This window comes from Accipiter gentilis, chromosome 9 (genome assembly GCF_929443795.1).
Source record: "Accipiter gentilis chromosome 9, bAccGen1.1, whole genome shotgun sequence".
NCBI lineage: Eukaryota > Metazoa > Chordata > Aves > Accipitriformes > Accipitridae > Astur > Astur gentilis.
Genome location: NC_064888.1, coordinates 27,673,288 through 27,700,193, shown reverse-complemented (window position 1 = coordinate 27,700,193; position 26,906 = coordinate 27,673,288). Strand labels below are relative to the sequence as shown.

Genomic DNA, 26,906 nt, shown 5'->3' with positions numbered 1-26,906 from the left:
GGGGAGAGCAGAGGAGAGCAGAGGAGAGCAGAGGGGGGCGGCGGGCGGGGGCGATGCCCGTCGCCGAGCCCTGCCCTGGGGCAAGACCCGAGCGCCGGGGTCGGCCCCGCTGCCCGCACGGCTCCCGCAGCCCTGCCCGGCCCCTGCCTGCCCGCCGCGGGCAGCCCCCGCCGCCTCCCCCCCCCACCCCCCGCCCCGGGGCCCGGCCGGCAGCTCGGAGCCGCGCCTGCTCTCCTGCCCCATCTCCTGGGCAAGCAGAGGGAGACATCGCCGCAGGCTCCGCGGGTCCGCCGGCCCCTCCGCCCCGGCAGTCCCGCCGCTGCCGGGATGAACGGAGGCAGGGACGGCATCGCCCATCCCGCAGCTGCCTTCCCAAACAGCCGAGCTAGGACGTTGCGGGGGGAGGACGGGGCGGCGTGGGGCTTGATGCAGGAGTTGTCTGCTGAGCAGGTACCAGCAAGGAGAGCGCTGGTATCGCCCTGCTCTGCGCCGGGAGTGGGCATGATCATGATACCAACAGGTACTGGGCAACTGGCAGCAGAGGAGAGAGAGCTCAAGGGCCTAAAGGCAGATGAGGATGCCTCGCTGTCTGTTAGCAAAGAGTTGCAGACCGTTTCTGGATGTGGGGGAAGCTGGTTCCTCTCCAACCCCCTGCCGGGTACATCCTCGGCCCCGTGGGCAGCGCTCACCTCAGGGTGCCTATGCTCTGCTCACGGACGGGTGCATCTGCAGGAGGCTTTGCAGCCTTATCCTGTGGAGCTAAAACTTCAGCAGCTTAGTGGCTCTGAGAGAGATCTTTATTAGGACATCCCTGACACAGAGCCCAAACGTGAGCACAGACAGCCGAAAGATTGACCGTCACGGCTGGACATGCCAGGAGAAAGGCTCCCTTTGGTAACATGAGCTTGCCATGCTGCTCTGCCCAGGCCACACGAGAAAGGAGCTCCTCCTGCCATCAGCAATAGGCTTCTCAGGATACTTGGTGCCATGCTAAACATCTGCCTTCCCTTCAACCTCCAGGTGGATCCACGCTGCGTGGCACTAGCCCCTATGGCAAGGGTTGCTCTAGCTGCCTCTTCCCCCAGCAAAGCATCCTCTTACCAGTGCTGTCCAGCACTGCTACTTTCCTACCTGTCCTCCAAATCTCCTTGGGCCACTGATCGCCTTTCTGCCTCAGTTTCCCAGTGGTAAAACCAGGGAGCCCCTCTTTATAGCTGCTAACGCAAACAGGGCAGGCTGGTGGGCAAAGCACATGGCTTGCCTGCTCCTGGCTTGGCTTGCTCAGATTTTCTCAATTCCAACTTTCTTCTGTCCCAGCCCTACCCTAGTGGTCCTTTCTCTCCTTGTCCCTGTGCCTTCTTGGTCTTCTGCCCCATCTGCACAGTGCCCTCCTCTCAATTATGGCCCCTTTAAAAAAAACAAACGTCAAAGTCCCAGTTTTCAACAAATATCTTTTGAAGACACGAACAGAAAAAGAAAGAATATTATACATATGTAAAGATAGCAGTAGCCATATTAATACACTCTCAGTTAAGCTCCATCCCACTACACGCCCACTCGTCAGTCAGTCTCAGAGCAACACACATTCACACATTCAGGAGTGGGAAAGGCACGGCACCCATCTTTAGCCAGGTGACAAGAAAAGGTGCTGGAGGTGGCAGCTTCTCCCAGCACTTGTAGGAAACCAAGGAGAAGTAGATGATGCTGTGGCAGGGCATGGCGAGCATGGGTATGGTAGGACAGCTCCTATCTCTTCTGCAAGCCGTGTCTGGTGGTATTTTGTAGAGCTGGGACCCACGCAGTGGTGGGAAATGCCCTTGCCTCTTTCACATGGCCACTCCCAGGGCTGCTGGGTTCCCGTGGAGCTGCTGTCTCCCCAGCTTTCAGCAACCAAAGCAATGCAAAAGAGGTGGGCAGGTTTCCAGCGCTAGCCCGTGGTACTTGGCAGCCAGAGAGCGCTAGGCAGGGCTATAGTAAAATAGCACAAACCCCATGTTTGGTCTGTCTCCTCCCTCCTCTTTCCCTTCCCAGGCTGTTTTCAGCAGCCTGCGACAGCAGTGGCAGGGTTGGAGCTGCAGTGCTGCCAAGGGACGCATGAGAAAAGAGCTCGCTTTCCTATGGAGACAAGGCAACACTGATGTGAGAAACAAGAAAAGGCAGACCGTTAGATCCTAAAAAGGAGCCATGAGCAAAATCTGGGGTGGGTGGAGAGCGCATCTCACAGTACTAAGTCTGGAGATTTAGTCAGTGTTATCCATAGCATAGGGATGGAGACAGCCTGTTATTAGGCAGCAGGTTTAAATCAAAGAAAAGGAAATAGTTCTGCACACCAGGCACAATGAAATTACCTCGTTAAAGCCGAAAGGTAAATGAATGCAAAAGAGGATAGGATTAATTCATAGGGAGCTGGGGCATCCACAGCTATTAATTATGCAGATCCAGAAGCAATCGCTTGATCACAAATTTACTATGCCCCTGACCACTAGAAGGGAAGGATCATGCCTTTTCCCTAAATGTGCATCTAAATCTTCGCACACCGTGCAGCTGGAGACGAGTGCCAATGTGCTGCCTATCTGATCTGACCTAGCGTGGCTCTTACTACATTCTAGGAAAACAACATGCTAATGAAGCTTTAAGCCAATAATAAGTTTGGACACGTTAAAAAACACCGATGAAAGCAGAAACAAAGATGTTAGCTCTTAGAAACAGTGCAGGAAGTAAACAAAGACTTAATTTGGAAAATGTGGCTAACACATCTGGGATGGATCATCCACCACCCCACCCCACCCCCCCGATGTTCAAAGATGGAGAGACCTTGAGGCAGTGGGAGAAAGAGGGCGAGCAGGAACGCACTGTGCCACGGTGGCGAGAGCGAGAGGAATGTGAACGCTAGCCCCGTTATCACCCCCCCCATCACTGTATGGCTGAGGGTCACAGGCAATGAGGAGCTGATCCCTCCAGAGCCGCCTGTAGAAAGACTCCACCTGGTGTGTTTAATTCTGGCCATATTGTTACCAGGGGAAAATTGGAAAATTTGAGGAAAGTTCAAGCCAAGAGCCTTAAGAATGAGCAAACTGGGGAGAGTGTGCACTGAAAGAAAAATGAACCGTGACAAGCATGTTTGCCTTGGCGGAGCTACAGCTGTGGCTGCAGGCAGAGGCATGCAGCCGCATGGCCCTGCAAATGAGGGGCACAGGCCCCCCATCCTTCACCTGTTTTGGAGGGGAGTTGCAGCATGATGCCAGTGGTGCTGCCTGGGGGAGGGAGAGGGAAAATGAGGACAGAGGAAAAATGAGGACAGAGGACTGCAGCCATTCACTGCGCAGCAGGGGAGAACAAGCTGCTCTGGGGAGGTCAGAGTGAAGCTAAAGCAAGGAAAGATGGGGTTTGGGCACTAGCAACCTTCCCAGGAGTGAGGCCATCCGTATGAGGCGCCCAAAGCCTGGGAAGGACCACAGTGCCTTTCCTTACCGGGAGGGGATGCTGCCCGTCCACCAGGAACTCCAGATCCTACCCAGAACAGCAGGGAACTGGCAAGAGAGGAAAACCCATCTTGGGACTTTTCCATGTTTAGTGCCAGAAGCTCCATTCCACCATTGGTGAGTTCCCATCTTCTGGAAAACAGCACAAAAACTTTTCTGGCATCAGTTCAGAAGTCTTTATTGTGATAAGGATACAGAGATTTGTGCGTGCATGAAAACAAAGATCCATTTCATCACTGCTGAGCCGCAAAAAGAAAGTGCCTGGCCCAGGTGGCAGGGACTGTTGTCCTCAGCATGTCCCCCCTAGCCCCTCCTGAACAGGCTATTGAGCCCCGTGACCCAGCCGGCAGCCCCGCAGAGCCTGCACGTCCTCCCTGGCACAGAGCACGGGAAGAAGGGACGGGCAAGGAGGGGGCACGCATCCAGCTGAGAGCTGCTCTCGGAGAAGCTGGGGAGCCCCGGCCAGCACCGACATTGCAAATCGGCCTCTCGCCGCAGAGGTGATGGCCCCACTTCCGAGAACTTTGTTCCAAACGGAGGCTCTGCTGTGCTTTGCTGTAGAGCCAGAGAAATCAGCTGTAGCCCATGCACAGAGGAGAAGCTGGCTGTGTCAGGGAGGAGAGTGAAGGGTACTTAGAGCCTGTGGCGGGGACCGGTTGTTTTCTGCAAGAGGTAAGCGTGCTGCAGGCACCCAGGCATTCTCTTCTGACCCCCCAAAACCTCAGCCTCACTGACAGTTTTGCCTCAGACCTGACACTTCAGTGAACACGAGAGAGGTCATGGAAGTCATCAGTCCCAGAGAGACCAGACTGCTCCTGCAGCCTGCAAACCTATCAAATCCCCCTGGCAAGGAACCTTCCCAAAAATGGACTACTCAACGATTGAACCCAAATCAGAGACACTCATCCCACCTTGCTGCAGCACGTTTCAGGGCTTCCTGTGGCGAAATGGGAGAGACGAAGGTCTGGAGTCTCGGCAGCTCAGCAGAGCTGATCAGTGAATAAATATTTGCAAGACGAGAACATGTGGCGTTAAAAGATGTTTTAACCCAGAAGAGCAAAACTGTACAAGAGCCAGTGGCTGGAAATTAAAGCCAGAAGCTATCAAATTAGAAATAAGGCACAGATAATCATCAGTGAGGCAGATCAACTGCATTAACAAGAAAAGTGATACCATATTATTACTGGCATATTTGGAAATTCCTCCCGCTATCGTTAATGGTCTTCAGGTACACATTGGGTGGCTCTGGAGCACACATTTGAGCTGAATACAGCTGGGTCAGATACAGCACAGAAGCAAAGAAATGAATGCTCATTAAACTTTGACTCTTTGACCAAGGATTTTGAGTAGCATCCATGGATAAAGTCCTGCAATAGCAGGAGAAATGGGGAGAAAAAATCATGTGCTTCCCTGGGAAGGTTCAAGTACAGCCAGTGATATATGCAAGGGTCTCACCCTGACAGGATGCCTTCAGTCAGCCAACGCCTGGAGCCTCAGCCTGTTCAAGTGATTTTTTAAATGGCATGCTTGGTGTCACCTTAGAAATTCTAGTTCTGGAGAGATTGACTCATAAACGTGGTCTAAAACTCCTAAGGTTTAAAAAGAATGTAACATATTTTGTATTTATCTTAGTTTGTGGCCTTTAGGTTGCACTCAAGTCACATTTACAGCTTTAAAAAACCCAAAGCCCAAACCAAAAAACAAGAGAAGGAAGGCAGGAGGGTGTTGTCGCGAAATTAGTGGTTTGGACCACACCACCACAGGAGTAAGCAAAGATACCAGCTGATCCAGATTCCAGAATCAAGCGCTAACACTATTAATACTATGAGACTTGCAATAAAGATACAAAACATTGCTAAAGCTCTTCTCCCAAGTTCTGTATTTGACCTTTTTCTTTGGCATAAAACCTTAGCAGGGACCAGAAGGGCAGACTGGCACAGGCTTTCTCTCCACACCAGCTTCCACGTGGACTTTCTGCATCAAGTTCTGAAATGTCCCAACGGATCTGCCAGTTCCAGCATCAGGGACACAACTAAGCAGCTGCCAGATCCCTGAGGAGATCTCAGGAGAAGAATTACCATTCTGCAGATTTCCACAGTGTTCATGTGGAGGCAGGATGCACCAGCTCACGTGAGGAGCTTCTCCATGGTACCTGCTCTGCTACAAAGACTCCGTATGCAAGGAAGGTGGCACAGGACGGGGTGTGTTGCAAGCAGGGCTGGCTGGGGAGCTGAAGGAGCTCTGATCGCACGCTCCTCCTGCATGCCTTCCAGCTGTGACCAAAAACGAGTTAGTCTCTCATCTACCTACTTATCTTTGCTGAAAACAACAGAAGGAAGACTGTCTCTAGATGAATTCCAACATTTCAATGTATTTGCAGATAAAACAAAAACTGGACAATGGACAAACAGCGCAGGGGAAGTGTCATTGCGGGTTGATCTGGATCACTTGCTTGCGGGAATATTCTTTGAATAGTACATGTTTCAGTGGAGCCACATGGAAGGCAAAGCGGCTCATGTTAAGAGACAGCGATGTACGGTGCCACAGCAGCTGTTCTGGACTGCAATGACTGGAAAAAAAGGCCAAGTGGCAGTAGTCCAACTGGACAAAACAGCCCCAAAACTCTCTTAAGTCAGCAGACCTGGCCCTGAGATATATGAACGGGGAACACAGAATATAGATCAAAACCAGAGGGTTTTACTTTTACATACGCTATTAATGACTCTACTACCACTCGCTGCTGAAAACTTTGGTGTCCAAATTTCAGAAAGATGTAAAAATTTTCAAAGAAGTGGAGTCAAGAGCCACCAGTGAGGTCAGCACAGAGCACTTTACAGATTGAAGATCAATCTATTTAATGATACAACAATGACTTGCAAGCACCAACAAGATAAAAGGGATTTTGATAGCAGAGAGTTACTCAGTCTTTCTGAAATGGGCAGAACAAGATCCAGCAGAAGCTGAAGCCAGCTAATTCAGAGCAAAAATAAGACACAGATTTTTGGAAGAACAATGAACTGCCCACAGATCTTACCACAAGACAGGGTAGATTTTTCCCTTACCTTTAGGTCCTTCAGTATGTTACAGCTCCTACTTCCAATCATGAAGTAGAAATAAATGGGGGATATTTTCCAGCCTGCACTATGCAGTTGGGCAGGCTGGAAGAGCATGAAAACCCCGAGCTCTGTGTCTGTGCTTGCCTAAAAGAGAAGGCTTTACTGGGGTTGCACAACCTGATCCCCTCCACACCTACAGCTTTGCTCGGGGAAACAGGTGAAGTGTGTGTTTGCCAGGCCTTTCTCTCCACAATATCTGCTTTCTTTTGGCCTCCAGCACTTACAGGTCATCAGGAGAAGAGATTTCTGAGATTTCATGGGAGGTAGACAGGCACCAGTGGTTTCCAAGTGTTTTTATAAAAATGGATTTCTGACTTACCTCTCTTTCTTTTTTTTGGACCAAGGCATGGAAAACAAAAGAAAGTGATTCATAAACTTGATTAGTGGCATCATCCTAGTTGTGTGCTAGAAGATGGGCCGCAGTGTGTGTGCTCACAAGCCCTGGGTCTTATGGTCATGGGATAAGCCTAAGCCACGAGGGAAGGAAAGGCAAATTTTCACTTATTTTGCTGGTGGAAAGAGTGGTTCAATCTGTGCATGCTCATGCTGGTTAAATGCTGCCAGCTGTCTATTTATAAAGCAACATGACCTAATAAACATTTAAACATTTTCCCTAGATCAGAAGCTGCTGTACGATCAGCACAGTGACACTGGATTGCTTTAGTGGGTGTATACCTGTAGGCACGCTGATCACAGCAGAGTCCCTGTAGGCAGAAGCACTCAGTACTGGTCAAGGATCCTTGGCCAGTATGAACTGTTCCTACAAAAATCAGCGATGCCTAGCTGGGAACTCGTGTCTTGATGTACCCTAGGGACATGGGAATGGCTCAGTGTTAACAGTGAGCCAGCTTTGGTCCAGCAACAACATCAGGAAGACGTGGGAAAGAGGCTTCTTGCCACTTGCAAAAGGAGCAGACAGCCACCAGAGCCCAGCTAAGGGCAGATGACCACCAGCACACTCAGTTTCTTCATCCTCATTCCTTCGTTTCCAGAGTGGCATTTGGGAGCCTGGCCAGCCTTCAGGAGCCAGCCGGGTGCAGATGGCCGTACCCAGCTGTAGGGCTGCAAGGGCTCAGGGTGTGGGGAGGCGAGCAGAGGTGTGCTGGTGTGGGAAGGGCTGTTGGGAGCAGCTTCAGTGGAGGAGGAGCAGGATTACCCTGTGTGTGATCACTCCCAAGAGCTCAGTGGGATGTGTGACCCTGAGATTACCCTTGCAGGAGCACCAGCTCCCAAAGATTGCTGCCACTTTTCTCTTTATAATGCTGTGCACAAGGCAAAAACCAACAAGCAGCAAAGTTTCATTGAATGAAAGTACGACCCATTCAAGGAGGGGACACCTGCTTGTCTGTCCTTGGCAGAGAGAGGTGGCGAGCCTGATGTCCCAACGTCTGTCAGTGCAAGTGTGAGTCAGAAGAAATAAATGCCCTTGTTGTGCAGTCAGTAACTTCAGTGAGAGGGGCTCTTCAGTACAGCCTGCTCTGCCAGGGTCTCCTAGCCCTGAGCAGCCAGGGTGACATGGCCCCTGTCCCCCAAGGCTCTTCCTAAACAATCCCCTTCTGCAGGCACTTGGGCTTGTGGAAGAGAAGCCAGGCAAACAGGAGCACGGACACCAGCACGAGGGAGCACAGCACCATCAGCCCCACATAGCTGCCGTGGGAAAGAGGGGGCACAGCGGGCTCCTCCGCAGGGATCATGTTGGTCAGGTTCAGCATGTAGCCCAGGGTCCAGCCCGCATCACTGCTGCCAATCTGAAATGGGAGAGGAGGAGAATCAGCGCTGGGGGGTGCAGGGGCTGCTTGCAGCATTGCCAGGGCTGTAGCACACCTGGGGAAAGAGGGCCTGGCTGTGCAGCAGAGGTTGCAGTTAGCTGCTGGCATAGAGCCCTCCCCACCATGAAACACACCTTTCCGAGGAAGTGGATCCTTTGCCAGTTCTTTTCAGTGAATTCATAGCCATTTTCCAGGAGGGAGAGGATGTAGGCTCCTGAGAAGCAATATTCGCTCAGGTACTTTTCTTTTATTTGGTGATATGCTGTCTTCACCTAGGGAAAGAGGGAGTCACCAGGCTGTCAAACACAGCTTCCCGCTGGTCCAGCTTGTGCCTGAGCATCCACTGCAGGAGCTGGGAGGATCTTCCCTGTTTTGCCTTGGAAGTCACCCCCAACCATTTATCCTACAGAAAAAATATCAGCAGCTCTTGTCATCCAGCAGCCCCAGCCCACTGCCACAAGCACTGCTCACCTCGTGCCAAGGCCGGGCGCAGAAGCTCTCAATGGTGCTGGCAACTTTGTCCAGGGCAACGGGGCTTTGTTCACCGGTCAGGTTCAAAAAGTTCATCACAAAGTAGAAAGCAGAAAAAGCCTGAAGGAGAAAGAATATCTTAACCTGACTGGGCCTCAGCATGAGCAGGACAACAGAAATCCCACAAAAGAAAATAGTTTTATTTACAGATAGAGAAATATAAGAAGCAACATCACACACAAAAAAAGTAGGTACGTTTTCCAAGAGCAATGTCATTTTGAGACACACCTCTCAGAGCTGATGAGAGCTAAGGACCCCAAGAGGAAGGTGGAGATAGGAACTTCACTGATCACAGTATCCTGAAGAACTTCAGTAAAACTCTCTCCTCTACGCACTGGTGCCAGAGTGGCACACGGTGAACGCTGCTTGCCATTACAACCTTGATCCCATTTTGGCAACGGAACAAGGTAAGTGTGCAGCCAAAATTGCCACAAACAGCGTAGGTGATGGTCTGAAAGGACGGTACGCAGCCCCAGCACATAATCCAAAGTCCAGAAAACCCATCTCTGACCATGGCCAATAGCTGATAGGTAGGGGGCAGTTTATGAACAGGGCAAGGGAGTATTAACAGTTCCCCCAGAAAGCCTCACAGCCACTGGTCTTGCAGCTCTAGGATTGATGTTCAGTGTGGTGTCACATATGCTGTGCGTCCAGAGTGTACGCTGTCTCCTCATCACATCTGGGAGGCAGACAGGTGAGCTGACTGACTGGTTTCAGTAGCGCTCACACACTTCTGGATGAATTTCAGATCTGGTACCACCGCTGACCTCAGGAGACAAGGTCTGCAGGAGCACCGTGTCACGCACGGCCTGCAGCAGGCTCTCCTGCCTCTGGTGCTGGCCATCAGGAAAGACTGCTTGAAAAATGAATCAGTAAACGGAGCACCCCAAGGAGATGCCTACAGGATACGGGTTATGGGAACAGTGCAGTGCTGGTAGGCCAGTATTTAGTGGGGTAGCTCTTGCATATGCTGTCCTCACAGCAAGGGCAGCACCACTTTTGTAGTTACATGTCCAAAAAGCCATCCTGTAAATGATTTCCTGCCCCAGCCACGGAGAATACACTCCAGCATTACTCTGAGTTTCTGCTTTCCTGATATTCTGGGTTATAGAGAGTTGAAGAATGTGAAGACTTACCCCAAAATCCCCTTGTAATGGAGGTAGGTATATCCCATTGAAGGAGCAACTGGAGTAAGGACAACTGGTTTTGTTAAAGAGTTTCAGGATATTTCTTCGGCACTTTTGATAATCCCCCTCTCCCTGTATGTACAGCTGGCTGAAAGGGAATTGCTTTTCCTTGGCTGATGTACAAGGGTTTTTGAGGAGATCACTTATATTTATAGTCCTCTGATACCCCTGGTGAAAGCACGGATCAAAGAGGCTGCTGTTCTCCACGGTCTGCAAGTAAAATCAACCCAAGCTGTTACACTTCACTTTAGAATAACACCCTGGGAAAGAGGCACAAGGAAGGGTGGCCACAAGGCACTGCACTTGTCACAGTACATCACACCAAGATACACACATTGGGTCAAAGTGATGAGGATGGTTTAAGGCATTGGCTGTGATTTGGGAGATGTGGGTACTGTCACAGCCTCCCTGTAGGACCCTGGGCAAATTACTTTCAGCCACATTTTTGTGAAGCTGCTGTTGATTTGGGATTCTCAGAGATGGTGATCATCTCCCCCAAATGCTTCAGATAAGCACAGTACTCCTGCTATCCCATGCCTAAGAATGAAGGCACTTCAAATTGGTAGTACTTTTGAAAATGTTGACTGTCATCTCTCTGGGCATCTACCCAGTCTTTATGGAGGAGAATGACATTTCCCAAACCCAGGCTAAGGGATGAGACATTTAGCTGGGACACAGCAACTTTTACAGCAACCGGTATGTCAAATCTGGGAGGGTCCAGGATCTCCGCCAGCAATTACAGATGTACTTGCCTGTAGGTCCCTGGCCAGTTTCTGTTGCAGAGCCTGGTCCTTCCCATAGCAGAGAAAGCTGTGCGTGTACACTAGGTAATCCTTGCCATAGAGACGGAAGTAGAGCAGGTTCTCTGGGGACTCAGAAGAGAATTCATTTGGTACAAAGGTAATCTGTGTTGAGGCTCCTCCAAGGTCTAGTGCTCCTGATGTCTCACTTATGGATCTCAGGGAATGTAGAAGTTTTGTCCAGCCAGACTTTAAAAAAAAAAAAACAACTCAGGGTAAAACAGATTAAAAAAAAAAAGAGGAAGACCTATGAGGAGAGAAGCAGAAGCACAGAACACAGGCAAGGCAGGAAGACCTGGAGGGGGGCATGATATGAGAGCTGGAACAAGACACAAGAAAGATGCAGGCTTGGAAAAGCAGAAGCTGTATCATGTCTGAGTGTTTGCCAGAAGAGCTAAGAATATGAAATCTAAAACAACTGTTATGAGAAAAAACAGTCAACTTAGTGTTTCAGCTCCCAGATGATTTATGAGCTCAATAGTAAAGAATCATTGTCAAACTTTGCAGGCACAGAAATATTTTAGATCAGGAAGTGAGGAGGATGCTGTACCCAAGCGAAGTTATCAAAAATGCTGGTGTTTTATTTCAATACTTTAAGCCTGACTACAGTGGTACATCCTGACACTTACTGGTATCAGGATGTACTCACAGTAATTACTGAGGCAAGATGTGCAGCTTCCCCATCTCTGGTAAATGGCTTACAAGGGAGGATAGTGCCTGCGACACCCTCCTGTGAGGCATGATTTACAAAGTGCTGCAAGCAAATGATTCAAATATGGACTTGCCATTGATACAGTACCTGCTTGAAATTGCCCAGCAGGTAGTTAATGGTGATCCATCCATAGGCTCCTTCTTCCTGACCACTGATGATTCTGGCACCCTGGAAGTTGAAGGGAGCTGAGCGTAGTGTCTTCTCTACTGAGGACAAGACTTTGTCAGCTGCACTTTTATTCTCCAAGCTGGATGAATGGAAGAAAGGATGGAGTGACTCCAGCTGACAGCTTTCTGCAGCCTATGGGCCTTCTTCTGAGTAGGCAGGCTGCAACTCCCCACCAAGCGTTGATTATAACAGAACAGGTATTCATACGGGTACATCCAGCTCTAACTGGCCATGTCCCTCTCTATCATACCTTGACAGCACAGCTGCCACTAGCTCTGACACTTACAGACCCCACAGCTGAGAGTGGTACCCAGAGCAGAGACCAGAGCTCTCTTGTTCTCCTGGAGCATGTGCCCTGGTAGGGACTGCACCGTGGAGATTCCTATCACTCTTTGCTATCACTGTTACAGAAGAAATCCATGCTCTCTGGTATCCCCAGGGAGATTTCCCAGGCAATACATAAGATCAGCTCCCTCTCCCAGCCAGGGAAGAGGTCTGGGGCACCCCCATGAAAATCACGAATTGGAATTAAAGGAGGACATGATTGTGAAGTTACCTTAGCTCTGATGGTCTCAGGCTTAGTCAAGGTATGTGGGGAGTGGCAACATGGTTGGGATCAAAAATCCCCGGTCAGGCCTTATACCAGACTGTGGGGGCTGTCTAGGCATCCCCTGAGCATCAGCTTGCACACTGCTACCCTCCTGGTATCTCTGCACTGCATGTGGGTGCTGGAGATGATGGAAGGTTGGAGTGAGTGGAAAAGGACCTGCTGGGCAAGCAGGGGAAGAGCCCAGGGAGACTCGGGGTTCAGAGAGGCCAGCGGCAATAGAGGGTATCTGGGCAAAGTGAGAGCTGGCAACGTTTACAAGGACTTTGCCCAAGAGGCCCCCACTGAGCATCCACGGCGGTCCCAGGCGCAGTGCTGCAGGAGAAGGGGAGAAGCCCTGCAGTACCTGAGAAGCCGCATGCCAGCAGTTGCTCCGAGGTAGACGGGTGTCTCTTGGTGCTGCTTTGAGGGAATCACCTCTTCTGCTTGTCGTAGGCACTGTGCCAGAGAGGGACCTGCCTCCTCCGTGGCATGGGAGTAACCTGAGATCCCGGGGCCTGCAAGAAATAAGGACATTTCATTGCTCAAACTCCAAGCACAACCCCAGAGTGCTGTCACGAGCAGTCGTGTTAAACCATATCACTATCACGGGCAGCAACATCAGATTCAACCACCCCATTTCTAAGGGGTTTTAGAAATTCTACAGCACCAACTAAGCCCGATGCACCCAGAGACAGCCACAGCACCCAGCATCTGCCACCCGGTCTCCGCGAAGCAGGCTATGAACTAGCGATAGGGCTGCAGTGAGACACATCATTTTCTTAGTATGTCCTGGACATCTGCAGGCTCGTCTCTGCTTCTGCCTGGGCGTACCCTGGATCTACACATGAAAATCCCTGACCCTTCACTACACTGGGTCCTCTGGGAGAAGATGCTGTCATTTGTTTGTGTATTGTATGCTCATACTACAGCACTAAGTGTTTTTCAGCTATCCGCTTTCATGCTGACCCAAAGAAAAATTCATTGTCCTTCCCTGCCGTGTGTCCCCTGGTGAGTGGACTGCCCCAGGACCAGTGCCTGCAGGGGTAGCAGTGAAGCCCACTCTGCATTTGCTGTAGGTCGCCATACGCTCAGCGTGGTGCTCGTGGCGTGGGATGCTGCAGTGCCGAGCAGCTATCGCAGCAGCTCAATAACAGCGTGGCTCTCCCCTGCACTGCAGACAGGCCTGAAAAGACCCCACGCTCCTCGCGTGGACAACACCGCTCCTCGCCCCAGAGTGCAGCGATCCATGATGGTCTACTCTGTTCCTTGTCACGTGCATCCTTGGGCTTCATTTATGCCTTCCTAAACCATACAGTAATTACGCAGCGATAGAATAAAAAAAATAAACCATGACGTGCATAAGTTGAGCAACCTTGGCCTGCAAGCCCAGTGCTGAGCTTGCACAGAAGCCTTGAAAAAGAGCAAACCATGCCCCCCCCCCTTGCTGCCTAATGTTCATCGGCACTTCAGCAAAGGTGCATGCAGACGTTTTATTGATTTAAGTACGTTCTTTGGTGTAGTTCTTTCCAAAAAAGCACTTACTTCCAAGCATCCTAAAAACAAAGGAAAAAGGGGATCCAGCTTTCCTCCCTGGAAGGTCAGGCACGTACAGGTCCCCGTGGGAAGCGGTGGGATATACATTAGCTCACAGATGTAACACTGTTTTCACTATTGGCCTCTTCCTCCAGGTTTCTCCTCCCCCACCCGTCGGTTGTATTATCTCTTCTTTATCCCGTGCCCCTTCCACAGCTCCCTTTTCTCCTCTTACCTTCGACTTTACACACCTCCACCTGCTGCACCACTCCAGTGTCGTTTTCCTTCTCTGCTGGCCACTCGTACACGTACAGGTTAGTGTGGGATGACCCCGCATCCAGTACGATCCCATACTGTGGGCAAAACAGAGCCATCACTGCACCCGAGGCACCGAACCAGACACAGCAGGCGCTGGTCTCCACACACAGGGGGACCAGAAATGAGCAGCCTCTCTGGCAGCTGTGCGAACATGCTGTGTCTTTACTCTTCTCAGTAGTGCTTCAGTGCAAAGTTTCCATCAAAGGATACAAGAGCAGAGAAGCAGCAAAATTGGGACTGATTACTTAGGAGATGATCCCATGTGAAGCCATATCTGTTTTTACTGTGAAGATGTAAAATGAGATGTTGAGGTGCACAGACCCAGAAAGAGAGGTTAGCCAGACCCAGCAAGGCAGCGACATGTCCTGGAGCACTATGCACACCTAACCCCCCAGCTTGGCTTGTTTTCCTGTAAGAGTCCCAGCTTGTAATACCTTAATATTCTTCGGAAGTGGCTTGTTTTGGGTCACTGCTACAGCAATTAAAGCAATTACAGCCAAAGTAGAGAGGAATCCCAGGATGAGTAGAATCTTTCTTGTCCAGGACATCTTTGGTTTGGTACCTGTGACTAGAGCAGAAAAAGCATGTTAGTATCCCAGTAGCCCATCTTACCTCCCACCCCAAAGGTCTTCAGGCACATTCCTGCAGTCCCTTTCCACTACGAAGCATCTGCCTTTGCCCATCCCTGCTCCCTGTCCTTGTGCGGGATTTCTCAGAGGCAGAGCTGAGCCCTGGTGTCCTGCAGATCTGCTCTCATGGGCCGTGCCACATCTCCATGGGCTGCCCTGTTCCATGTGGTGATGAAGGAGGACCTCCAAGATGCAGCTTATGTTTAGCCTGTCCTTGAGATACCCGCAAGTGACTGAGCAACCATATAGCAAAAGCATCTGTATGGGATGAACACCAACTCCTTCTATAGCTCTGCATTTGGCTTAATAATCCCCGAGAAGCTGAAAGAACCGACTGCTAATATATAAATAGCGTAACCTTGTGGAACGCAAAGCTTTAACCCCTGCGACATTTTGTCCTAGTATACTTGTGCTTCATTTTTTTTTACAATGATTATAATAATTTACAACATCGTCATCACCAGTAATGCATTTGGGAAGTCTAACACTAACATTTCAGTATGTGGCAGTCAGTTCAAGCAATGCTGTCCTGCACCTTGGAAATGATATACGGAAAATATGATCTGCACTCCTCAGAGTATTTAAGAAATCTATGGAGATTTTTGATGCCACTTGTCACAAGACCAGTAAATTATGAATAGCCTGTATTTGCAGAATTGGCATAATATGGTTAAAAAAATCACACTTTGCAAAACTTGTACCAGTCTGATTCCTTAAGTGTTACTGATATATTTGGTATGACCTATCTAACTAATTAAGATTTTGGGGGCTTAAAATACATGGTTAGCAGTAGAATTCTGTATAAAAAGCTACTTACGGCTGATGGAAATCATTCACAACCAATATGGCATTTGAGCTTTCAGAACCAATGTACATATACCTGAATTTGTTAGTAGCTAGCATGACACTGTCTTTTATACTTTTCTGCTTTGGATTCTCCTTCATATATCCCATGGTGGAAATCTCACTTCACAACTTAGGCTCAGCCAGTTTTGGTATTTTTTAATAAAATACCATCTTACAACACAAAGTTCTAGAAAGGGTATCAGAAAAAGTATTTTCCAGATTTATAATCTAGCTGTAAATTCAATGCCTACAACTAAAAACTAGTTTCAGCATTCTAGGGGACATACCTGCTCCCCCTACGACATGAAATCCATTTCTACCCAGACTGATGCTCCAAACTCAAAAGCACTGATTGTCTGAGTGCTCACACGGGTACTAATTTCTCTTCTCCTTGTATACAAATACTCCAGGAGATGTTTAGAAGTACATTACAGGTCCTCCAGGGTGACAATACCTCTGTGCAGGCAACTACATCAACTATCTTCACGCTCCAAGAAGGTAAGGTGACTGAACCTGCTCTGCATCTGCATGCCAGAACTGGAGTTCCAGAGGTCATTCTCCAACCCTCAGGTGATACTGGTTCAATGCTTCAAATCCATCCTGGCACCCCACATTGCACATGCAAATATGAAAAGCACTCAAGCTCTGAATAGGGTCATCTTCTAACCACTGTGGTTTCACATGAAAGGTGGTCCCAGGCACCAGAACTATACGAAGTGTTACCCAGCCTTACAAATGACCCCAAGTCCTAAAGGTATTTTCAGCAGTTAGCCTAAGTGAAAAGAAACAACATACCTCTGGAAATCTCTAACTGTAGACAAATAACATCTTCCCACCTACCTAGAGAAAATGGAACCTAAAAGTGCCAAAAGAACTTGTTTTGAAGATCTCGCAGGCAGGTCCATTGGAAACCTAATGCTGACCTGGAGCTCTGCGCTCCCTCTCATCATGCTCATGTGTAAATCTGCTGAGGCTAACTGTGAAATTTGGAAGCTTGTTATGCTCGCATTTTGTGAGTGCCTGTTAGAGGCATAGCATGCTTGCCAATATCTCCAAGAATGCAGCTTAAAAAAATAGTTTAGTACACATACCAGACAGTAGGAGGTAAGAATGCATTTTATACAGCTTTACTTGAAAAGGCCCCAGAACTGATGGCTTGAAGTGATTAGAAACAACAGAGCATGACAGCTGGGAGACTTTTCTTCTTATTGGAGACAGTAGTTGGCTCAGGTTATGATAGCACTGAGCATGTCTGTTGAACAAAAATTATTTTAACACTAGAAAAATTAAAACCCCCAGATGCTATAATGTAAAATTAGCTGCACAGTATAGATATGAAGCTAGCATGCTTTAAAACCGAAACTGCTGCTGACAGTTGCACAGCACATCAACGTAATTATTGCCACCGTTACTCTGAGATCTCACCCAGAGGCAGCCACTAACGGCTTTGCTGGGTGTTTACTGTCACAGGAATGAAGGATGTGTGACTCCGCATCATTTCAAAGTTTTCAAACTTCCTGTTGCGATGCGTATGTTCTTTCTGCTGTGTCTTTTCAGCAGCCACACTCTGAAACTAGCAGCATTAGCAGCAAAGTGGGAACAATTTTCTCACTGTAATGGACCATCCCAATAAACAGCTGTAAAAATCCCTTGTCTGTAGGCAGAGGCGTAATGATAATTGTCTGCATCCCACCTGCAACCTGAGATTAGTCATTTTTTTCCAAGGCACATTATTTCCTTAACCCTGAACATGACTTTTGCGTGAATTTTAGCTCAGTATCATAAGCGCTTTTCAGGACTCTGGGGATTGCAGATATGTGACTTCATTGCTGTATCCCATATCAGAGCATCCATCTGCATGAACTCGAATGCTACCAAGCAGCATTTTGTTGAAATATTTCATACGAGAGAAGGTACAAAATGACAAGCATAATCCAGAAGGTAGCCTAACAAAGCAATAACCTTCTAAATAGCACTCAAAGTGTACAGACTTGAGTGCTCGATTATTAAAAAAAACCAAAACCAAACTACAACATTGTAAATCCAGATAAAGAATTCAATGTAATTAAAACAAAACTCACCTGCCATTTGCTCAGAAAGGTGAGGTATTTGAACAAGTTCCCTTTTCTGCACACTTCTTTACCTCCATCAGCTCTAGGCATAATTGCAGGTTCTGCAGTAGCTAAAGAATTAACTTATTCCCTAGACTCCTCCAGCTCCTTTGCACCCCACGACTCTCAATGCCGTGCAAACACTCCTCAGTCTCCACCAAGCAGAGCAGTACTTAACCCTGTAGCACCTCTGATTGCCAGGCCCCAGGACTTTTCTTCCACTAGCAGTTATCCTCAGCTGAAGACCAAGCAGGCATGATCTTCTGTCTCTGTGCCCAGCCAGAACCCAAATAGAGACAGATCTCTGCTCCTTCTTCTATACTGCCCACTGTAAGTGGTGATAAAAACATCATACAAGGCCATAAGTAGGCAGAGAAATGAGACTGCTTCTCTTCTTCTCCACCCCAAAGCTCAGAGCCACCTGGTGCTGGAGCCCTGCCCAGCTGTGCAGGTATTAAACTCTCTCCAGATGTTCAAGCACAGCCCAGCTGCTCAGGCATCTCTGTTTCTAATTTTGGTCTCTGTTTTATTGTAGGGGCTACCACTGGTTCCATCCAGTGAGTGGTGCAGGTCCCAGAACATAAACAGATCTAATATCCTTTTTGTCTCCAAGTTAGCTATCAACTGAGAATGAAGTTGGCAGCCATTCCAGCTCACAGCAGTTTTGCTGCAGAAACCCTGTTGCTCTTGGTGAATAACCCAGGAAGGACCACACCAGCATGGGAGGCAACTCCGTGTGAAGGCAAGGAAGCAGGATCATCCCCAGTGTCTTCCAGATCCTCAAGGCAAATAGGAAGCTGCTCCTCCAGCCAACATCGCACTGTCACAGGCAGCTCTGCACGCCAGGAGATGTCACTCACAGCCAAGGCTGCCCACCCCCCACCTCCCTTCTCACCAAACGACTTCACAACAAATGTTAAAAGGAATTAGGCAACCCGCTGCTTTTAGAGATGCAATAAGGATAGGCTAAGGCTGGCTTAAGGACTGAAATTAGGACTGTCAAACAGAAAAGGAGAGATGCTGTGCATAGTTCAAAGCCATGCTCAGTTCAGATATCCTCACTGTGACGCATCATCTCTAATAAATACAAATACTGTTGTAAACTGCCTTAGCACAACACCTAAAGGCGATGTTTGCTTTTTCCTTCAGATGCTCACACTCAGACTGTTACAGAAGGGATCACAAGAGGCTGTTCTGCAAGGCCAGCACTCTTCCACTGCACGAGTGCCACGCTGACAGAGATTGTTCCCACCGTCACCTTTATGTTCTCAGCACACCTCTGTATGGTCAGAAACATTCTCATTTTTGGCTTTAATTTATTTATTGCCAGTTTATTCCCTCTGTCTCAAAACTTCTGCAACTCTCAATCCTCCTGGAATTTATTCTCTTAACCAACTTATAAACAATGATCCTTTCTGGATTTTCGTCTTTCCAGGCTCCTCCATTTACCTGAGCAGTCCAGCGGCCCTTCTCTGCGTACAGAATAATCTGCTTTTATTTTTCTTCAGCATTCTGACCAGACCTGCAATAAGACTAGCCTTGCACAGTAACATACCCATTACACCAGGAGATGATACAGTCCTGGCCTAAATGAAGTGAGGTGGGGACCTGTACTACCTCAGATACATGATCATCTACCATCACAGCCAGCGCTAAGTCAACCCAGCACCTCTCCTATGCAATTCCAGCAAACCCACGTTTGATCACTTTTAATTAAATTAGCCCTGCTACATGCTGCAAGCAAAGGGAGTTCCAAGACACATTGCCTGCTGCCCACGAGGCTTGGAGTGACGACAGAGAATAAGATGTCGTCTTGCAAATCCTGCCCATCAGCTGGCAGCTACCTCTGCTGCTGATCACCCACGTTGCTGCTGCAGTCTGTTGGGAGTCTCTCCAATAACTGGTTTCCTAAGCACACGTCCAGTCTTTGGGGGAGAGCTGCTGGATGCTCATGCAATCATGTAGCCCAGCAAATGGGAATATAGTCTGTGGAGCTGCAGAACCCAAACACATCAGAGAGACGCAGCGCAGTGCTGAGAAGCTACTGAATTATGACCCATCACAAAGGGACACAGGCATATTCGAAGACTGAGAAATCTGGAACAGTACGGATTGAAAATGAGTCAGATGCCACCATATTTTTAAAGCAAGGAGCAACAACCTGCCTGCCTGCCTGCCTGCCAGCTGGAAGAGCACAGGAGCCCATGACTGAGGGTGCCTGAATCCCTTGGCAGTCTGAACGCGTCCAGCGCCTGTGACCAGCTCTGTGCACAGGGTGGGCAGCTTGGGCAGAAGGAGATCTGTCAGGGCAGCTGCTTGCAGACAAACATCATCCAGGACAGCAGCGAGCCCAGCAGACAGGGGCTCTGGCAGTCTGTGCGCATTTACAAACTGCAGGAATTCATGTCTATGAAGTGCTGCTGGCAGTGGTGGCAGGGGAAGGGGATGGGAGCAGTCAGTGCTGCTGTTCTTCAAGGTGGATGGGGGGATGCACATTATCCTTCTGCTGAGGGAAAACGAGATTTTAGGAGTCATGAAGTTTACCAGACTGAATTGCACACTTGAAGTTGCTGAACTTGCATCAGGGTTTGAGGCACGCTACCTAAAAGGCACACCTGTCTTCAACTCACCACAACGAAACATCTGAGCCCATAAACACTCAGAAGAGTCACTCTGCTTCATTTATCACAATTCTCTGAAATTTTCTCTGTCCCCATCTGACTTCTTACTATTCTTCATTTGCCTTTTTTGTTCAAACATGCTCTTGTCCAAGTTACCTAGGAAGATTTTGCTGCAAAGTAATGTAAACCACCTGTTTCAGGCGAACGTACTGGAAAAGTCTTTTCTTAGGCTGGCGAGAGGCTCAGGTTTGTCTTAGAATATACACACAAGCACATATACAGTAAGTGAATTGCTTTGGTTTAAGAGGTTTTATTTCAAAATATCAGGGCAAGACGCTGAACATGTTGAAATTAGAATTGAAGCTCCAGATCAGGATTTTACATCACTTTTTACAGCTGTTACATGGAACAGGGTGGGAGGCTCCGCTCCAAGTTTTAATTATTCATATGACAAACATCATGGCCTCAATACTGGTGTGATCTCTGGCCCTCCTTGTGGTGCTATATACAATTATAAATTCACATTTACTGGCTTATTTTTTCCCACATTAAACACTTACAAGCGCTGAAGTACAAACACTGAAATGTCAGCAAAACTGATAAACCAAACAATGTAATATGGTTTTGTTGGATGTCTTTCGGAGGCATTTGATATTTTGCAATTGCACAGCCCTGCATGTCTCAAACCCCAGCAGACTCCTATAGATCTAGACTAAGCAGCGAGGCAGAGCACTTGAGCTAGTCTGTGCCACGTGCACACACACACACACACAGACACACACGTGTGTTAGTGAGCTGGAAGATGGAGTAAAGAGTGTGCCTATATGTGTGATAATACCAAGTTGGGAGCAAAAGCATGCTGACACATAGACTGGAATTCAAAATAAATTTGATAAGTAGAGGAGAGCCTGGTGAAAACATCCAACTCACTTGAGTAAGGACAAGACACACCCAAAGACAGCTTGGTGACCAATTGGTTAAGTCACACTTCAGAGAAAACATTCTTGCAGCTATAGCAGTTTGTAGCAATACCTCCGTCCATCTAAAACTGGTAAAGCCTCCTATGAAGTTCTATGCCCAGTTTTGGACACTGCTTTTCAGGGAAGTTGTAGACCACTTGGAGAAACTCCAGAAGAGAACAGGAAGAAGGATCAGAAGTCTAAAAACTTGACCTATGAGGAAAGATTGGAGGAATTGGGTTGTTTAGTTTAGAAAGAGAAGAGCAAGGGAGACAGGTTAGCTGTCTTCAAACAAACGAAGACTCTATCTGCCCGTACTTTGTAGCTGATTCTGCCTCAGGGCAGGGGTGGTTCCTGGACTTTCTCCCAGCTCTGTTTCTTCTGTTCAGAAGGCAGGGAGTCAGCAAAAAGAGGGTGATGCACTCATAAGCCATGCTGTTAACAAAGACCTATGCAATGCCTATGCTCTCCTTGTGGGATACAGATGTATTTGAATAAAGCTGTTCCCTCCTTCCCCCAACAAAGTTCCATGTTGCATTCAGACATAGTTTAGCCATGGCAACCATCCCGCTATATGCTATCCATATGTACAACATTGCTTGAAGTTGGAGCACCTCATCCTTTTGCTGCTTTTAGAGTTGTGACTGGGATACGATCCTGCGAAATTGCACAATACACATTGGAGGAGCCCTGTTTTCCTGGAAAAAAGAAAAGCACATGGCAATCCTGAAGAGCTGGCAGGTGCTAGAGGCTGCAAAAGCCAAGCAGCAGCAAGAGGACACAAAGGAGCAGGCAGCACGCAGGCTCATTCTCTCCCTCCTGCAGCAGCCCGTGCAGCCGGTGGCGGCAGGGAGGGGCTTTGTGCTCTGGGCAGTCCCGTGGCCCTGTGTCACAGGTTTACTGCTGGAGGGGAGATGTCCGTGGGGTTCCAGGCCGGAGCACCTGCGACCCAGGCTGCCCCGCCAACAAATCCCCCATTCACCTTGTGCACAAGGCGGATTCCCCTGTCAGAGACCTTCCCACGGCTCCTGGCAGCGCTGGGTGCACTGCTCAGCCTCCCCAGCTGCTCTGCAAGACGCTCACACCGCCTCCCATCCCCACACTATAGCCCCTCTCCCCGTTATTATACACCATCCCCACCAAAGCTTTCCCGATGCCTGTTCATTAAATAGTCCCTCTATGGGAAGAGACTCTTCTGATTTACATCGCAGCAGAGTTACTCAACACTCTCAAATACAACCAGCAAGTGGCAGGATACCCCTGACACAATGACCTTTAGGCAGTTAATTTTCACATATATATGATGTTTACTGGGCTTCTAAGCCTGTACCCTATTTGTACTCATTTCTTTAGGATTCACACATCAAAGAGGTTTTCAAATCAGAAGAAACAACTGTTATCAGTTACATCAGCCTCCTACCAGGCAACTTCTGGTATTAATTTGCTACCGGCCCAAAGCTATATTTTAACTGGAGAAGATTTATTGCCATAACCCACGAAGCTGAAAGTTTCATCAGAAGATATCCAGTGAGTTAAAGATGGCTTCCCCAACTCCCCAGCTTATCACCCAAGTTATTGCTTGAATATACTTGGCTATCAAATGATGTAAAGACATTTGTTTTTCTTTCGGGGGAAAAAAGAAGCTGCAAGCACTGACACCTGATTTTCAGTTTTGTTATTATTGATAGTTCTAATATGCTGACTTGCAATGGGCCAATGGTGCTGCTAGGCTTCCTTTTCTGCTCAATATCCTTAAACTCTTCTTTGCTCTTCTTAAATCTCTGGCCATAATTTTTTCCTTATGCTTCTTTTGACCATCTTTTATACTTTCCAACTTTATATTTGCACTAATTGCAGCTTCCTTTTTTCTCCCTAAATATGCATCTTTTAGGGATGTTATTATTTTTCAAATTAGCATAACTTTCAACTGTTGTATTAAGGCTTTTGGGGAATAGAATAAGAAGTGAATAGGCTGCTTCCAATTAGCATTCCTATTTGGGTATTTTAAATACTCTGCTGATTCAGCTCAAGTATTTTTAAATTTGGGAAATCACTTCTTTTAAGAGCTACTACTTATTATTTGTTGACACAAAGAAGTATGCATTACTTGTGTAATAATTTGTATCTCTCATAGCAATGTTTCTCTATGGAGATTGGGACCAATACACATTTCCCTTGTGCTGGAAGTAATGCATTGCAAATTATGAGATGGTCACCCTTGGTTTTGAGGAATTACCCTGTCATTCACTAAAATCCACCGTCATATCAGCTTTCCTCATCCCTAAATAGACAGTCATGCCCTTCTCTGTCTCCGGCATCCTGGCTGGTAACAAGCACTAACCTTCACTCACTTTGGTCGCTTGTTCCTAGTTCAGCCCCAGGCAGCTATCGTGTACAACTATTTAATTATTGTCATTGCTGTTAAAGACAGCAGGGCCGCTGCTTTAATGAGAAGGTTGGTGATGTGTGAGTTACACCACCAACCCAGCACAGCCCACCCTTCCCTGTGCCCTGTCAGCCACCTGCACCGGGGGATGTACAATTTGTCATGGCAAAAGAGAGGAAATAGCCCCCAGAACAACTGTTCACCCCTTCAACACCCATGTTGGGTCAGCAAGTTCAGAAACTTCCTGGAAAATACAAAGTCCTGAGCTCTGTAAATACTGCTACTCCCAAAAAGAGGTTCTGGCAAGGGGAACAACCGCAGAGAAAACAAATCCAAACCCCTCGCTACCCACAGTGTGCTCTGCACCCGGCGCTTACAGCGGTGTCAGGATACACCCTCTCAGTAGGCACCACTTTCCCTGTATGCCCTCTCCACTGATAACCAATCCTGCCTCAAAGGGGCTGGGGCCACTGAGCCCCTCACCACATCTCGAGGATGTTTTTCTCTGAATTGCAGATTCCTGGAATCGCCTTGTGCGTTGAGCAACACTACTGCTTCCAGGGGCTTACTTCCCCAACTTCCAAAAAACAACACAGCTGCCCAAAGTGCCACATGTGAGCAAACAGAGCAGCCGCCCATGCTGCTGCAGCCAGCGGGCACCCGAGCTTCCCGGGTATTTCTGCACAGCAAAGCAACCGGCTTCTCTCCTGAAGTTTCATTTCCCTTTCGGGAGCAAAAACCATTGGAGACCAACCACAGAAGTGCAAACACCGTTCCAGGCCGGTGCAGCATCAGCAGAGCCACTGGCGAAGCCCCTGGATGATGAGGCCATGTACGCAGAGGGACAGATTATGCCCATTCCTTGGGAGCCCCATGCGTGAGTGCATACACGGGGGACCCCCGCGGTGCTCATCGGTGCATGGGATATTGCCCACACCTGGATTGTGCCACCCCTCGCAACTGTGATTTACGGCACAGGTGCTTGCTCTTTCGGAGGAGAATATCTTAGGCCTGCAAGATACCCAGTGAGTTTTTCCTCCCTCAACACGCATAGTACCCATTTGCAGCAGAGAAAACTGTAGGTACCTTCCCTTTGCAACTAATTCTAGCAGATGAAGCAAACGGCCCCTTGCTATCCAGGCAGGGCAGCAGTGCCACTGCCTCCGTCCAGTAAGCCAAGGTTAAGACTGTATGCATAAAAAAAGACAGCTCTCTAGTTAAACACTTCCAGATTTGCCCCCATACCTCCAGCTGTCAGCACTGGTATCTCCATTCCTCATTGCAGAGCACAGGAGAGGGAACAGCTGGGATAGGTTCTGTCTCCTGCTGAGGAGTGCATCCTCTCTCTAGGCTTTGTGGAAAAATATACTGATTTCTCAGAGGTCAGCTTTAATAAGTAGGATTCCCACAAACCATGAGGAGAATTCAGCTCATGATATCTGGCATGAATATCATGCTCTGTTCCTCATGCTGCTACAATTTCCATTTCAAATAGCAGGAAACAAATTGCCCTGTGGTATTTTTCAGGACAGCCAATGGGAAGAACACAGGACCAAAGCCTGCTGCAGGGCGCAGGCCTCGAAAAAGTGCCTGAGTGTAAGAAGAAATACTTCTTAGAAGTTGCAAAGGTAATGAAAAGTAAAAGTTAAATATGAATCTAAATTTTCATGGTCAGAAGAGCACCTAGCAAGGGCTGGAGCCTCATGCAGACAAGGAACAAAACAGCAAAGGGGTTTTGCTGGATGAATGGGCTGGCACAGGATGTTATTAATCTCCAAAGTTCAGATTACTTATTACCGGGACATGCAGTGAATCCTGGGGAGAATTAGGCTCAGGAAAGGAAACCCATTTATAATCAAACTGTAGTTTGGCCTTCAATCTCTATGTCTTCATTACTCGCCCTTCCCCCCAAAGTCCTTGTTCAAAATACAAACATGAAATATTTTGGATAAGGCAGCATGGGTACACAGTGGTAAGAAGGACAAGGGACTGTCACAGCAACCCGTCCTTCCGACAAGTGCTCGAGGTGCCCTGTCTGCACACATTACACGCAAGGGAAGGGGCTGCTGCGGAGGCGTTGAAGCACCATCACCTCTGGGGGACCGAGCAGCCCTGAGGCATCTGCAAAGACTACACCCAGGACTGGGCCCAGCAAACAGAAATTACAGCTCTGACTTCTCACCCCATCTCCCCCAGAGGAGTAAGAGCACAAGCCACCCTCCATTCCCAGCAAGGAGGTACAAGCAGGGACGTCCCAAGCTCTTCTGTAACACTTGCCTCCAGCTTCCTGCTCTATCCTCTAGCCTGTGTGTCCAAAGATGCTTACTGGGACAGAGAAATCAACACTCTGCACTGCCAAAAGGCAACAAAACGGAGGTTGCTTCAGCCGAAGAAGTGACAAGCTTGTGACACAGCCGGTCCAGCAAAGGGGACAGATTTGTAGCATGGAAAAGAGCTGCTAGATGGCTCTGTTAAGATGAGCACAGCCCCTCAGCAGCAGGAATGGCCAGCAAACCTGAGCCCATGCAAAAAGCAGCTAGAGGTCTGCTGCTTTTTCCGCCACCGCTGTGCTCCCCAGCCCCTCTGAGCACCGTTCTCCCTCTGGCTACGGGTGGTCCCAGGCTCAAGCCAGAGCCCACCTTCCAGCCGCAGGATCCCCAGCCCAGCTGCAACACTTGCAGCAAGTTCACATGAGCGCAGGCTTCTTTCCTCATGTCTCCTGCAAGAGCAGGGGCATTGAAAAGGTTATTTATTAACAGTGCTGGGACAAAGGAGGAGGAAAGAAAACAAAGCCATTTATAAAATCAGCTAAAGAGAAAACTTGTGACTCTAATGGTCTCCTTTGTAATTCCTTAAGTGTGGTCTCGAGCTGCCCTGGCATCACTTCTTGTGATGCTGAATCAGCAGAACAGCCCCACTTGTGCAGTAAATAGCCCGATAAGGGCAGAATAGTCCTGAAGAAGAAAGTGCTAGCTTATGCTGCATCCGGATTTTTCTTGGCTTCTGCTAGGATCTGGGAAGACTGATAGTGGCCAACTTTCTCACCACTAAATACCAAGCAGTGACTCACATTAGCATCTACCTCTGCAGTCCAGGACATATGCTTTCCTCTGGGACAAGGTAGAAACGAGGATAAACAGAAAACTCAT

General features: G+C 48.4%; 2 protein-coding genes across 11 annotated transcripts in view; both read right to left on the bottom strand.

The window, feature by feature from the left end:
* ATP6V0E2 (ATPase H+ transporting V0 subunit e2) overlaps positions 1 to 127 on the bottom strand; it is an 87,703-nt gene extending 87,576 nt beyond the window's left edge. Inside the window, exon 1 of the mRNA XM_049811282.1 lies at positions 122 to 127. The gene's annotated coding sequence lies outside the window, so the exon portion shown is untranslated. The remainder of the gene's footprint in view (positions 1 to 121) is intronic.
* A 1,355-nt stretch (positions 128 to 1,482) lies between these two features.
* Positions 1,483 to 26,906, bottom strand: part of ENTPD1 (ectonucleoside triphosphate diphosphohydrolase 1) — a 38,014-nt gene continuing 12,590 nt past the window's right edge. For 7 of the 10 annotated variants that reach the window (XM_049810414.1, XM_049810416.1, XM_049810417.1 and 4 more), the window contains 9 exons: positions 14,640 to 14,773; positions 14,123 to 14,240; positions 12,719 to 12,869; positions 11,685 to 11,844; positions 10,838 to 11,074; positions 10,035 to 10,295; positions 8,839 to 8,958; positions 8,502 to 8,639; positions 3,624 to 8,346 (listed from right to left, as the gene is read on the bottom strand). In XM_049810414.1, the coding sequence (XP_049666371.1) occupies positions 8,140 to 8,346; positions 8,502 to 8,639; positions 8,839 to 8,958; positions 10,035 to 10,295; positions 10,838 to 11,074; positions 11,685 to 11,844; positions 12,719 to 12,869; positions 14,123 to 14,240; positions 14,640 to 14,753 (1,506 nt within the window). In that variant the 5' untranslated portion in view covers positions 14,754 to 14,773 and the 3' untranslated portion in view covers positions 3,624 to 8,139. The other 3 variants (XR_007507286.1, XM_049810410.1, XM_049810412.1) reach the window with 3 other exon arrangements.